Raw genomic sequence first — 13,661 nt, 5'->3', positions numbered from 1 at the left:
AAAAAACTTAGGGGGCGTGTGGAGATTATGGGTACCACATACCCACATGGCTGGTCTATCCAACTGGTTACAGGGGATAGATCATCTATGAATATGTATAAGATTAGAACTCGGGTATTACGTTTGCTTGTGTATCAAGGGATGGCCTGTAGTCCTGGTCTATTAAGATTATAGATTAGATATAGGAAACTTAAACCGTATGGGGATAAGTTTCTATCTTGTAACCCTGCTCCCTAACCTATATAAGGCGGGCAGAGAACCCCCTCTAGGGGCATGAACACAAAGATTCACAACCAGATCATCAGTTCAATACTACACCCAGCAGGTTCAAATCCCCAAATAGGAGTAGGGTATTACCTCTCATTGGGAGGGCCTGAACCTGTCTAAATCCTTTATCTCCGCATCCATCCACTTTTAGGTCTCGTGTGCTACCCCTTTATATTGCCAAAATCTTGTTTAAACAGGGCGCTTTCTGGACCTCATCCCATTCAAATTTCTGTTACTCAAAATTAATGATTTGATTTCAACTTAAAAAATATTACATGAGTACTTGGACAGCCAGTAGGGATGGAGATGAGGTGAAGGAAAAGGTGGCTTAGGAGGAAGTGCTTAGGGAAACCGATGGATGATGGAGATGACAAAGGAAAAGGTGACTGCGAAGGAGTGCTTAAGATGACAAGTGCAACACTCCTGTAGATATGCACATACCAACTTCTCAACAAGTTCAACACGATGAATCAATGATGCAATGACCAATACCTCACAAACATGCACATCAACTTAACAATTAGGTGAATGTGTTTCTAAGCTTACAAATGTAATCGGATACTATCCTTACTCCTTAGGAACAAATCAAGGAGAAAATAATGGAGAACAGCATATAAAGCCAAGTAAAGAATTATTATAGGAGTCATCAAGTACAAATCAATTCATGTTCACAGGTTCGGACCTCCCCACAATATCAACTTCAAATGGACCTAAACGCTAATATAAAAAGTTACTCGAGGCCTATGATACTTGTTGGAAAGTTTATGGTGTCTAATTTCAAATGGTATTGGTCAGATATCAAAATTCAATCTGACATGCTTGTAATAACCAAAACAAGTCATATATATCTTTTAGTCCGAGTAAGTTTTGCTCTTTAATTGGGCCTTGAAATTATGTCGTGATCCAAGGGTAGGAGTGCACCCCTCTTTGGAAACACCCAACCCTAGGATGTCCTGACTGGTAGTCGTACATATTATGTAGCCGATGTTATTTAGAGTTGTGTTTTGCATAGATTATTCTGCCACTTATAGTTTCACTAGCTAGCTCGGTTTGTGGAACCTGACTTATGAGATTCATCTATATTTGTAGTATATTCAGATTTTTTTTTTAAATTCACTTGCTTGTTTTCTCGATTCTCTTGTAGGAGATAGCCATATTGGTGAGATCAACCACGTTTCAGCATGCATGGTTGATAACCAACAAAATTGTAGTGTAGTGATTGCGAGGTGTTCGATCGGTTCTAGTTGAAACCTTCGGATCACGTCGCTATAATTGACCTATTAATACTTTTTGGATGATCAGGGCTGTAGCTCATCACAAGGAAAAGGGAAACCAATGGATGAGGCATAGAATATCTTAAGTCCCTATACACTACACAACCAAAACTAATGATCCACCCGTGGAAAAAACTGAATAATCCATCAATCGAGTTAAGGGTTTCATATATATATTTGTAGGATTGAATCCCATGAATCAAGGCTACCAGGGGAGGGGGGAGGGGTGGTGAATGGTAGGAACACCAAAAAACCAAAACTTTTAGCGGAATTAAAAGTTACCCTCAAAACCTAAGAGAGACGGTCTGTCCAGTGTTGCTTGACCGGTCTGACCGCATTGATGCCAACATTCTAACTCGGCGAGGGCAGGCCTGATCGGACTGTACGCCGCCGTCGCCTGAAGTCACCACTGGTCTAACCACTGGGTAGCTACCAGTTGGACCATTGTGCCCTCGCCGGTTTGACCACCGAACTCGAGGAAAACACAACTCGAATAACTCTTGAAAGTAGACCAACTTTATTGCTTATAATTATGTTTAAAAAGTGAAACAACAACACCCCTCTCTCAACTTTCGACTAAACTCAAAATTTGCGCTAAACCCTAATTTTTCTCACAACTCCTCTCTCACAATCCTGTCTCACAAATTAAATCGATGCCGAGAGACCTCAACCCCTCTTCTATTTATACCCTAAGGTGGCAGCCCAAAAGCCATGAATCCTACATGAATAATTAGTACTAATCCAATATGAAACCTAACCATACAAGTAACAAACCTATCCTACTACAATTCAAATGTCAATCTTCCCAAATTTGGACGCCTTCCAAATTTGACTCAACTTTCCATACGCACACAATCTCTCTTGTGTGCGATATGGAATATTCACCACCACATACATTGTTCTTTAGCCTAAGTCCCACATGATCTCCTAATCATCCGGACATCAACTTCTCCCAAGTCAACTCCCGATCTATCACCGGCAACACTCTCTCAAGACATCACACACCTACACATGAATGAACAAGAAACATATTGAGCACAAGTTAATTTCCAACTTGGCTCAACATTAGCGCACAATAGTACTACACACATAGAAATTGCATGAAGTAATCACAAGTATCCAAAGAAACAACCCGAAACCAACTCTTAATAGGAGCCAGCCGGCCAGACTGCCGGGCTAGCCGGTCAGTCTGCCGTCTGCGTGCACTACACCGGTCTAACCGTCGCACCCTGACCGGTTTGACCACAAGCATCAAACAAACTCCTGTCTTCGTACGATCATTATTAACCATCTCACCACAGACAAATATCTACCAAATATCAAAACCAATATAATTCTCATGCCAAATGTTCATCACAAAAAATATAAATAAAAAACATTGATTTCACAATATTTTGAATTTTGGCATTCATCCATTCATCAGCCATTTTCTTATTCAAATGTTTGCCAAATTAAACTAATACATAAGTTACTGATGTTGTGGCACAATCCTTTATGCATAGTTATTTTAATTAGTTCACTGTTTTAGACAACCTAGCTCTAGATCTCATATATACATATAATCAATTATATTTTCATGTTCAGTTTTGGTTGTTTCCTACTCTTGTGGCGACATAATAATGTTTTTATATCTAAAGATAGTATTGGTTTCCCCCAAAGTTCCATTCCCAACATATTTTTCAAATGATCATTCCATATCTCCTATATATTTGCCAAAATGCACCTTGTCCATAATCAAGACAGAAAACACAACTTGCTTTTTTGGCTCTCTCCCCTCACTAGCAGCTAGCATGCAAGGTGATGTATTTAACATTGGCATCATCTGATGAAGAGAGCTTTATTGAGAAGATGAGATGCAGGACTGCTTGCAGTTGCTTCCTTTCTGATCAGTTCCTAAACAGTAAGCATCGCATGCAGGGAGGGAGGAAATGTGTGTGAGTGGCAAAAATTAAAGTTTTCTTGGGGTATCATGCAACAAGCACTGATCAATATGCGCGTTAATCAAGTTGTACTAATTAATACTCCCTCCGTATTTTAATGTATGACGCCGTTGACTTTTTGACAAACGTTTGACATTTCGTCTTATTCAAAAAGTTTATGTAATTATAATTTATTTTATTGTAACTTGATTTATCATCAAATGTTCTTTAAGCATGACATAAATATTTTTATATTTGAATAAAATTTTTGAATAAGACGAGTGGTCAAACGTTAGTTAAAAAGTCAACGGCGTCATACATTAAAATATAGAGGGAGTATAAATTTATCGTAATTGCATGCCTAACATGCTTCAACGTTTGATCTATATATACACTGTATTGCTATCAATAGAAACAACATGATTCCAATTAAGACAAATCCCATTTGGAAGAACCATGGATGGTAGGCAAATAAGACACTATTCTTCATCATGTACTATATTTTAAACAACTAAGAAATTATTTTTTGGCAATAAAACAAAGAGAAAATACGGGTAGTGTTGCATGCATATGCTGATATACGATTTTAGAAATAAGTGTTGAGTACATGAATCTGGAAATAATTTTTCAGGAAACACGTTTACCTATGAGTGAATGAGAGGAACTGTGGAGAAAAAAAATCAGTGGTTGGCGGTCTAAAAGACAAGACATAGAGATTTGGCACAACTTTTTAATCAGATGTAGATGGTCAAATCTGAGAGTAGATCGATCCCTCGATCCTCTTGATAGTTTGATATGCTGCAAACTAACCAGAAAATTGAAAGTTACCATATTTGTAATTTGTGATACATTGGCATATTAAGATTGGTGATAAATGAATAGAAATCAGATATCAAAATAATCTAAAGCATGATAAAGTACCAAAAGCCAATCACCTTAGGAGACAGATGTCCTTTCTTTTTCGCCAGGCCAGTGGTAGAGATGTCTTTTCAATTGGTGATCTGTGCTAACAATTTTTCAATGTCATCTATGATAGCGGCAAACCAAATTTCATTTCATCACCGGCATTTCCTCAGACGATTAAGGGAGTGCCTTCAAGCACAGATTTCCCAAGAAAACCCATCGGATCAATCTAAATATGGTTGGTATATCCAGTATACAATTTAAAGGGAATGAGGAAGATGTAGATGCAGAGGTGGTGGTGTAGGTTTCGACTGGGAGATGTATTTGTTAGGGCATCTCCAAGAGAATGCTAAACAGGTTACTAAAACATAAATTTTAGGAATTTGGTGAAAATCAGCTCTCCAACAGACTCCTAAACATGGTCCCAAAATTTAGCCACCTCCAAAACCAGGACCAACCTGAACCAAATATTGGGCAACTAGAAGCGCTCCCAATCGAAGCAATCGTTCCTGCCCGCGCCGTTTTTTCTTTTCCTGGCGCCAATTTTTTTCCTCGCCCGCGCTTTCCCTCAACCACCGTCTCTTCGTTCGCCGGGAGGAGCCGCGCCTTTCTTCCCCTCCTCGCGCCAGCTTCCTCTCCTCGCGCCAACTCCGTTCAGGGCGCCGCCAGCCGTCCGTCCGTCCGGGACGCCGCAGGTTCTCCAAGGCGTCGCCGGCCCTCCGTCCAGGGCGCCGCCGGCAGCCCATCTAGGTCGCTGCCACCCCTCCGTCCAGGGCGTCGCCGGCAGCCCATCTAGGTCGCTGCCGCCCCTCCGTCCAGAGCGCTAGCGGCCTCCGTCCAAGTCACCATCGACTGTCAATCCAGGGACCGTCGGCAGTCTGTGCCCCTTCGTCCACCTCGCCTCTCAACGACGTGAGTTGCTACTGGATTTGTTTGAGGTAATTTCAGAGTAACAACTCATTTATTTTCTGCTTCTCTCCATGGATCTAACTCTCTTTGTGTTCAATTGAGGTTGACTCACTGATATTATCCCCATTGATATCCTAGTACTGACAAGGTCCTTATGTGTATTTCTTTGTTTTCGTTGATACAAGTCTTAGATGAATATGTCCAAAATAGTCTTCACAAGTTGCTAACAGACCATATTCTTCTCACCCTAAAGTTCTATTGAAGTCCACTTAATTGTACTAAAACTATTTTATTCAAGAAGACAAATGGGACATGCTAGTTTCATATTCTACTGAAGATTTTATTTCTTTACTGGTATAGTTGAGGTTTTTTCCCCTGAACTAGTATAAGTTTTTTTTTTCCCTAAACTGCTATAGTTAAGTTTTTTTTTCACTGAACTGCTTTGCTTTGAATGTTGTATTCATAAAAGTCAGTATCACACTGCACTGAGGCCTAATCTGAGGTATGTTTCCATTGACCAGTTCCATCTGTTGTGTGTCATATGCTTGTGCCCACTTTTACTTCTATCATGATTAAGGTCAAAATTAAGGTCGAAATTTTTTTGAACAATGTTAGTATATTTTAGATCTTCAGGTGTGGCATGCTATCTGCCATGGTGCATGTGCACTTAAGTCAGCACACCACCTGAAAGGCTGCTGTCTACAAATCTAAAATATTATATCAAACGAAAAATCTGAATAGCATCTATCATCTTGTTTTTTTAGGCAGACAGACAACATTGCATTGCTTAGATAGACATGTAAACAAAATAATCATCTTCCATTTAACATACATGATGGAGATAATTGCTTGTAGGTCCTACTGATAATGGAAGAAGAAGGATTCTATACTAATTTGATGAATGAGGGGAACGATTCCTTAGATTGGGATAGTTTGAGTACGATGCCTGTGGAGGATGATATGAGTAACCAGCTTGATGAGAATGGCATGAGTAGTGAGCCTGTCACGCAGCAGTTCCCCACTATTGAGAGGACTACCGTGGCTAGACCAAATCAAAAAAGATCGAAGAATTTTAGTGAACAAGAAGATAAGATACTTGTGTCGGCGTGGTTGCATGTAAGTTTGGATCCAGTGCTAGGCACAAATCAAACTCGTGCTGCATATTGGACTAGAATATACGAGCACTTATACAAAACGAGTAAATCCACACCAGATCGCAGCCAGAATTCACTTATGCATCGTTGGAAAACTATACAAGAGAATGTCAACAAGTTTTGTGGATATCTGAGCCAGATTGAGGGTAGAAGACAAAGCGGGGTTAGTATACACGACAAGGTACTACATAGTTATGTAGCTTGTGTTTTTATGTTAGTTTATAAATAAAAGATATGATGTTTGCTAACCACATTCACTTGACTTGACATGTGCAGATTGCTCAGGCCATTGCTGTATTTAAGGAGTTGGAAGATAAGCCCTTCCAATTCCTGCACTGTTGGACTCTCTTGAGGTCACAATCCAAGTGGCATGATAAGATGAAGCAAATAACATCCCAAAAACCCTGTGCCACCAAAAAACAGAAGGCAAGCACAGATGGTTTGGGAAAAGCTATACCCACAAATGATGATACTACCAATCATGTTGATGAAGATAATGAACCTACAGAGACCGAAGAGCCGAAGATCAAATACCTTGCTGCATGATCAACTGATCCATGTGAGTGCATATTCAATTTCAGTTTGAATGATAGGTTACTGAATCCATATTTTCGACAGTGATCAGTCAAAAAAATCACTTGCAGTACTAGCTAGCTTCAATTATTGTTTACAGTACAAACATATAGGTAGCTTCAAATATTGTACATTACTAATTAAAATAGACTAGAAAACTTGGCAGCTCTATACTCTGTACATGTATTATGGTTAATTCGAACTCCATCTTATTGCTATCAACAGGGAAGCCACCTCGCTGAGACCTTCGTACATGTGAAGAAGCAACTGAACAAATTGTGACCAGATCAGAGAATGGGAGGGAAAGAGATGGCAATCGTAGCTGCAGTTTAGATCAGTGGTTTGTTAGAAATTTATCTAGGTTTACTAAGTCTGCAATGCAAACTATTTATATTCAGAATTGTGTCTTTTTGTTTTGTCCGAAGTTGGTGTTAGTAGATGGGTACTTCCCTTATCATGCCCTTGGTGTTAGTCTGTGTAATGAATCAGACTTTATGAGAGCCTGATGTTGCTATTGACCTGTGGTAATCTGTATTGTCTCTCACTGAGAGCCTGATGTTTGATTGTTTCCTGGCATGATTGAAAAGCTTCTGGGGCCTCTACCTCATCTGTGGCTTTTCATGATTGACAGGAAGACCACATGACACATTTATCACTGCCAGCCGACATATTCAACAAAATGCATAAAGGAAGTGCACTTTTATTAATTCTCCTGTACTATTCTTAAACCGAACAGTACACCATTTATTCAATACATGAAGAACAAATTAAAATGATTTTGCAAATCCTCACATATGTATACTATTTATTACATGGAATTCAAACATATAAATAAAACCTCAATATTTATCAGGATAATGTTGCCACAAGTGCTCCACTAGGTCTTCACGTAGCTGATAGTGAGTTTCGTCGTCCCTTATTTTTTTGTGCATCTGGATAAAATTATCAAGATCAGGTATTTCATCGTGGGACACTCTGACATTTTCTCCTCCCTCTGGGAACCGTTCTTCCCAATCAACTTCTCCCTCATCTTCAATAATCATGTTATGCATGATAACACAAGCTTTCATGATGTATCCCAGAGTCTTTTCATCCCAATGTCGAGCTGGCCCTCGAACAATGGCAAATCGAGCTTGCAGAACCCCAAAAGCTCGTTCGACATCCTTCATTACTGCTTCCTGTGCTTTGGCAAAATATTTCCTCTTGTTGCCATGTGGTTCTGGTATGGTCTTCACAAATGTGGCCCAAGAAGGATATATGCCATCAGCAAGATAATATCCCATCATATAATCGTGTCCATTTATACTATAGTTCACTTCAGGAGCCTTGCCTTCAGCTAGCTTTGCAAATAGCGGGGATCGATGAAGTACATTGATATCGTTATGAGACCCAGGCATACCAAAAAAAGCGTGCCAAATCCAGAGATCCTTTGAAGCAACGGCTTCTAAAATTATTGTAGGCTCGTGCACGTGCCCTTGGTACATACCGTGCAATTCTGTAGGGCAGTTCTTCCACTTCCAATGCATGCAATCTATGGAGCCTAACATACCGGGGAAACCTCTGTCCTCCCCAAGTTCAAGTAATCGAGTTGTATCGTTCTCATTGGGTGATCTTAAGTATTCATGTTCAAAAACTTGTACAACTGCTTTCACAAACCTTCTCAGGCTCTCTATAGCGGTACTTTCTGCAATACCGAGATATTCATCCAAAGCATCTGCTGCTATACCATAAGCCAACTGACGCATTGCTGCAGTGACCTTTTGGTGACAACTGAACCCAATTAAACCAGCTGCATTTCTCTTCTGCACAAAATAGTCATCGTGATCCTCTACTGCATTCATTATGCGGAGAAACAGAGGCCTGCTCATTCTATTCCTGCGAATCATAACTAATGAGACATGCATATCTATGCATATAACAAAAATAAATTATATAAAATTTACTTATACAAACCTGCGCCTGAATAAAACTGGGCCATAGGTAGGATTATCGGAAAAGTAGTCTTGGTATAATCTCAAGTGCCGTGCTTCTCTGTTGCGATCAATCACTTCATGTCCCATGACTGACCCACCATGTCTTGGTGCATTGACAGAGTGCCAATAGCTATGGACGATTTGTGCCGTGGCAAAAAAAAAATCATCGTCATCGTCAGACGATGATTCATCCACGAGCTGTTGAAACGAGGAGCGAGGTCGACTCATCTTGGATCAAATCAACTACCAAACCATTATTCATCACAATAAATTAAGTTTTTCCCCTTGCGACGTTGTCAGATCAAATTAAAAAAAATGTGATTGGCCTTCCGTTTTTCCAAATATTTATTCATCATATCAAATTAAGTTTTTTTTTCCATCAAGACATTGTCAGATCAGAAACATAAAAAAAGGAAATAGAACAAAGTAAAAAACATGGTTGCTAGCAAAATTTTGCTACTCACGCACTGCACAAGAGCTTGTGCCTGTCACCAATCGTTGCTGCTTGCTGCAGTTGCCTGATTAAGTGAAGTGCTAACGTCGCCGGCCCTGACAGAGGAAGAGCTCTGATTGAGTGAAGTGCTAACGCCGCCGGCGCTGACAGAGGAAGAGCTCTATGTGCGTCTATAGCACTGTGTCCTTCGATCAATTTCGTATATCGCTGCGTCTGATATATAACCTCGCCAACGGTATCAGTTGCGATCTCGCGCGCGACTAGGATGAGCAGCCATCTCCTTCCGTCCGCGTGCGTCGCGTCGACCATGCCCATTCCCCTCCGCATCCGCACGCCGCGATCTCCTCCTCGCCTCTCACGCGCGACGCGATCTCCCCCTCCGCTCTCGCCTGTGATTTTAACGAGCAGGTAGAAAATTAGTTGGGAAGGGCCCACTAATGATGATGTGGAAAAATTTTAAATTTTTGGGAACCAAATTTTAGTCATCTATTGGAGAAGAGGGTGTATTTTAGGCTAAATATGTTTTTGGCTGTCCCCAATACAGGATTTTTGGGAGTTTAATTTTAGTCATCTATTGGAGATGCTCTTAGGGGTTAGTGATAAAGGGATATCTATATGTGCATGGGGTAATTAAGAGGAAGACAAAAGGCATTGGTGGATGCCATCAGCAGTTGCTGAGCTGACCGATAGTAGAAACTAGGTGATATCAAGCGCTTTGCTGCGGAATTGATGGATGGAATATTGTACAAATGAGAATGCAAAAATGTTATGTGGGAGAAGATGATGTGTCATGCTTGTATGAAATTTAAGATGCTAATTACTAGTAGGTGATGAGGCGGTATACTTGCATGTTGTGCTTTAGCTCTTAATAATTGTAAGTCGGTACTAACTACATAGAAAGTATAGATTACGGTTGTTTCTTTTTATTGTGCCAGGACAAAGGAATACAGGCAAAAAAATTTGTGCTTGGGAAACGCGAAGAAGATGAGGTGACGATGAGATGATGGGGAAGAGCCTAGCTGAGTGTGCGCGATGTGAGTTGGGCTGGGCCGGCCATGACTTGCTCAGTTGTTTTAGGCCTGATATATGAACGAGAAGAACTTGATCTAATGGTTGATTTGCATAGATGCATGATGATCCAAAGGTCAAGATGATCTTGATGGTGTGGCCTCAGAGAATTTGAGCTCTACAGAAAAAAAAAAACTTTTAGTGGGTACTAATTATATAGGAAGAAATGATATCTTGTGGGTGCAAGAATAGATATACAACAACTATTATAGAACATTTTCATCGTCCTGTTTCCATCTTGGTCATTTACGCACTTCTCTCTAATACATATGTACGTATATCTAAAAATATTGCATCATGCAAAATGTGGCTCCTTGATGCACATGCGAGTGAAACTATTCCTTATGAAGCAAGTAATGGTTATAAATTAGAAGGTACCAGGAGGTACCATATTCTTAAAATAAACCTGAGAAATGTCATTTCTAGTAATGGTGTTGATATTTGAACTAATATTTATGCTATCTCTGTTTCAGGTTATAAGACTTTTTAGTATTGCCCATATTTATATAGATGTTAATGAATTAGGCACATATATATGTCTGAATTTATTAGCATATATATAAATATGGGCAATCCTAAAAAATCTTATAATATGAAACAAAAGAAGTACTTTATATAGTAACGATATAGCGCCTTGAGAAATTGAAAAATGGCACATATGCAACTCATATCACAGTGGTAACTAAAAGAAAGTCATGCTAGTTGAAGAAGGCAGTGGTGGTGACTCGAGCTCAGCGATACTGCAGCTGCTGCATGAGGTCGGAGGCGGTCTCGGTCATCTTCCTTGGATCCAGCCAGTCTACTCTAACAAGGGAGAAGTAGGTAGTTTAATTTGGTTCACTTGGAGGGCACTGGCTGTGGAAAAGATAGTGGTAAAGAAATCAAAATGGGCTTATTGAAACCCCCAAACAGGAGAAAATGGAACTTAATTTAAAACGTGCAATGTCATGACTATTTAGGATTTGCAAATAAATTGTATTATCTCTTGTACCAGTTGAATTTTGCATGTCGGTTCAATTGGCAGGTCAGCATACTGCTGCCTCATGCTAGCTTCAGTGATTTAACTGTGGGAGGGCCACCCCTTCAGTGGCTTGATGGCACTAGCAAGCTAATGGTAATGGTGTTTTCGCGGGCAGCTGTATTTGAAATAAATTTAAAAATATACTGTTGATTTGGTTTTTTAAAATATTCGGGATATTTTTTGGCAGAAATATATTATCGGTCTTGCACAACCGTTACACGAGAATGGCGCGGGCGTGACGATACGGGAAGCATGCACGAGGAAGGCGTGAGACCGGGCGATATCGCTGAAACAGAGCGCGGTCTCGCGCGAGAAAACAGCGAGACCGACGAGGAATGAGCGAGAGCGAACGGCTTCTCTGGTGAGCTCTCGCTTAATTAGTGACTAATCACCAATTAGCGATTAATTAATAATAATTAGTGAGTAATTACCTTGATTAGAGAGGGTAATTAAGCAATTTGAATCGGCCTGCCACACGGTCTCGCAGTTTCGTCGCCATGTGAGTCTGCCCGTGTCGTCACGTCACGTTATTTTCACATATTGTTTGTGCGAGACCGACGGTATATTTCTGTTTAAAAAAATATATCACATATATTTCTAAGAAAAAACAAATCAACATTATATTTTCAATTTAATTTGCTCTATTTCGCCATGTAGGACAACAAGCTACTCCACTGTGTGTATCCAATACCTATATCCTAGAGCGATTTTTGGCTGATTAATGATGAGTGATTAAAAGGACTAATGTTATTTTCAGTGACTGATTCAACAGGTGGATAGTCCTCAAAATAAATAAAAAATATTTGAAAAGAAAAAGAAAAACAACACAATTTTATTGTTTCTTATTGTGCTTGTTGCTATATTGACAAAATATATACTAAGTTATAATCGCTACAACACAACACATTATGCATTATACATTATACCTTATTTTATTTCTAATGGCTTCATTCCCACCTATTCAGAAACATATCAGTTCCATGTTCACCTTTAAGTTTACAATCTAGTTTTTTGGATGATATTATAGTGGATTTCTAATATTAATTGTGAATACTAACCTCGGATTGGATGATGTGTCGCAGTACCACAAGAATTTCAGGCCTAGGTGCAAAACAGAAATTAAGGCCCTTTATTTAGCAAATGTCAATAAACAAAAGAATAAATTAGCAGCGGCACTCTATCTATATCCTGATATAGTGATTTAGATTTTACCAAATAGAAAAATGGAATATTTAATACTTGGAACGCACGTTCTATCATTATCATGAGCCATAGCTCTTTGAGGTAGCTATAATTACCATAGAACAATTGTTGGAGCCGAATAAAATAATCCCGTTGGAGCCAAATAAAATAATCCCGTTGTAGCTAAAATAAACAAATGAGTAATCGCGTAACAGTGAAACTTTTAAAAAATGGAGCTAAAGGCCTTTAAACTCTGTTATGAATGGGTATGTTTGTTTGGATGGTTGATCTATATGAAGTGATTTGGATCTATATGCAAGATTCAACTAACAACCATGCATAAGTTAGGTCCTTAATTAGATATATGTGACTAATTCTTACCGTTTTTATTGTTTCTCATGCCACATTGACAAAAATATATAAGGTACAACTGTTGCAACAAAATACAATATACATTACACCCATTTTGTAGTTCTAACTCCATCTCCTACCTGTTAGAAATAGTCAACCAACATATTCAAATTTAATTGTTTAACAATCTTGTATTGTATCGGAATAATAATATTTTGTATATTATTGGTTTTCTCCACAATCCCATGCAATATTTATAGCCTATGTATTCACCAAATAGGTAAACTGATCAACCATATTTCAAAAAGCAAATCTTTTGGCACAACTAGCTTTTGCAAACCGATATTTTTAACTGGCATTATCCAACAAGGATCTGAATATATAGCCTTTGTTGGGGAGATGGTATGCCACATGCATGACTGCAGGCATGCATCTTATCATCAGTTCCCAGATAAGCATAACGAGGGAGAAAATGCATGTTGGTGGCAAATTAAAGCACCATTTCTGTGTGTCATGCAACAAGTAATGGGAAGATCAATATATCCAGGTTGTAGTGATGAACAGTCAAGTTCTGTATATGCAATGGGTGCAGGAATAGATATATAGAAAATAA

General features: G+C 39.3%; 2 protein-coding genes across 2 annotated transcripts; one reads left to right on the top strand and one right to left on the bottom strand.

Moving 5' to 3' along the window:
• The first annotated feature begins 5,981 nt into the window (after positions 1–5,981).
• On the top strand, positions 5,982–6,972 carry LOC107281576 (glutathione S-transferase T3). Its single transcript, XM_026026735.2, has 2 exons — positions 5,982–6,607; positions 6,703–6,972. The coding sequence occupies exons 1-2, from the start codon at positions 6,140–6,142 to the stop codon at positions 6,970–6,972; spliced, it is 738 nt and encodes a 245-aa protein (XP_025882520.1). The 5' UTR covers positions 5,982–6,139.
• A 711-nt stretch (positions 6,973–7,683) lies between these two features.
• Positions 7,684–9,808, bottom strand: LOC107281575 (protein ALP1-like). The gene is made up of 3 exons (XM_066312311.1): positions 9,437–9,808; positions 8,953–9,215; positions 7,684–8,874 (listed from the first exon to the last, which is right to left on the bottom strand). The coding sequence occupies exons 2-3, from the start codon at positions 9,198–9,200 to the stop codon at positions 7,839–7,841; spliced, it is 1,284 nt and encodes a 427-aa protein (XP_066168408.1). The 5' UTR covers positions 9,201–9,215; positions 9,437–9,808; the 3' UTR covers positions 7,684–7,838.
• Positions 9,809–13,661: the final 3,853 nt, after the last annotated feature.

This window comes from Oryza sativa, chromosome 7, assembly GCF_034140825.1.
Source record: "Oryza sativa Japonica Group chromosome 7, ASM3414082v1".
Classification (NCBI taxonomy): domain Eukaryota; kingdom Viridiplantae; phylum Streptophyta; class Magnoliopsida; order Poales; family Poaceae; genus Oryza; species Oryza sativa.
Note: the sequence above shows the minus strand (reverse complement) of the source record. Positions and strands in the feature narration are given on the sequence as shown.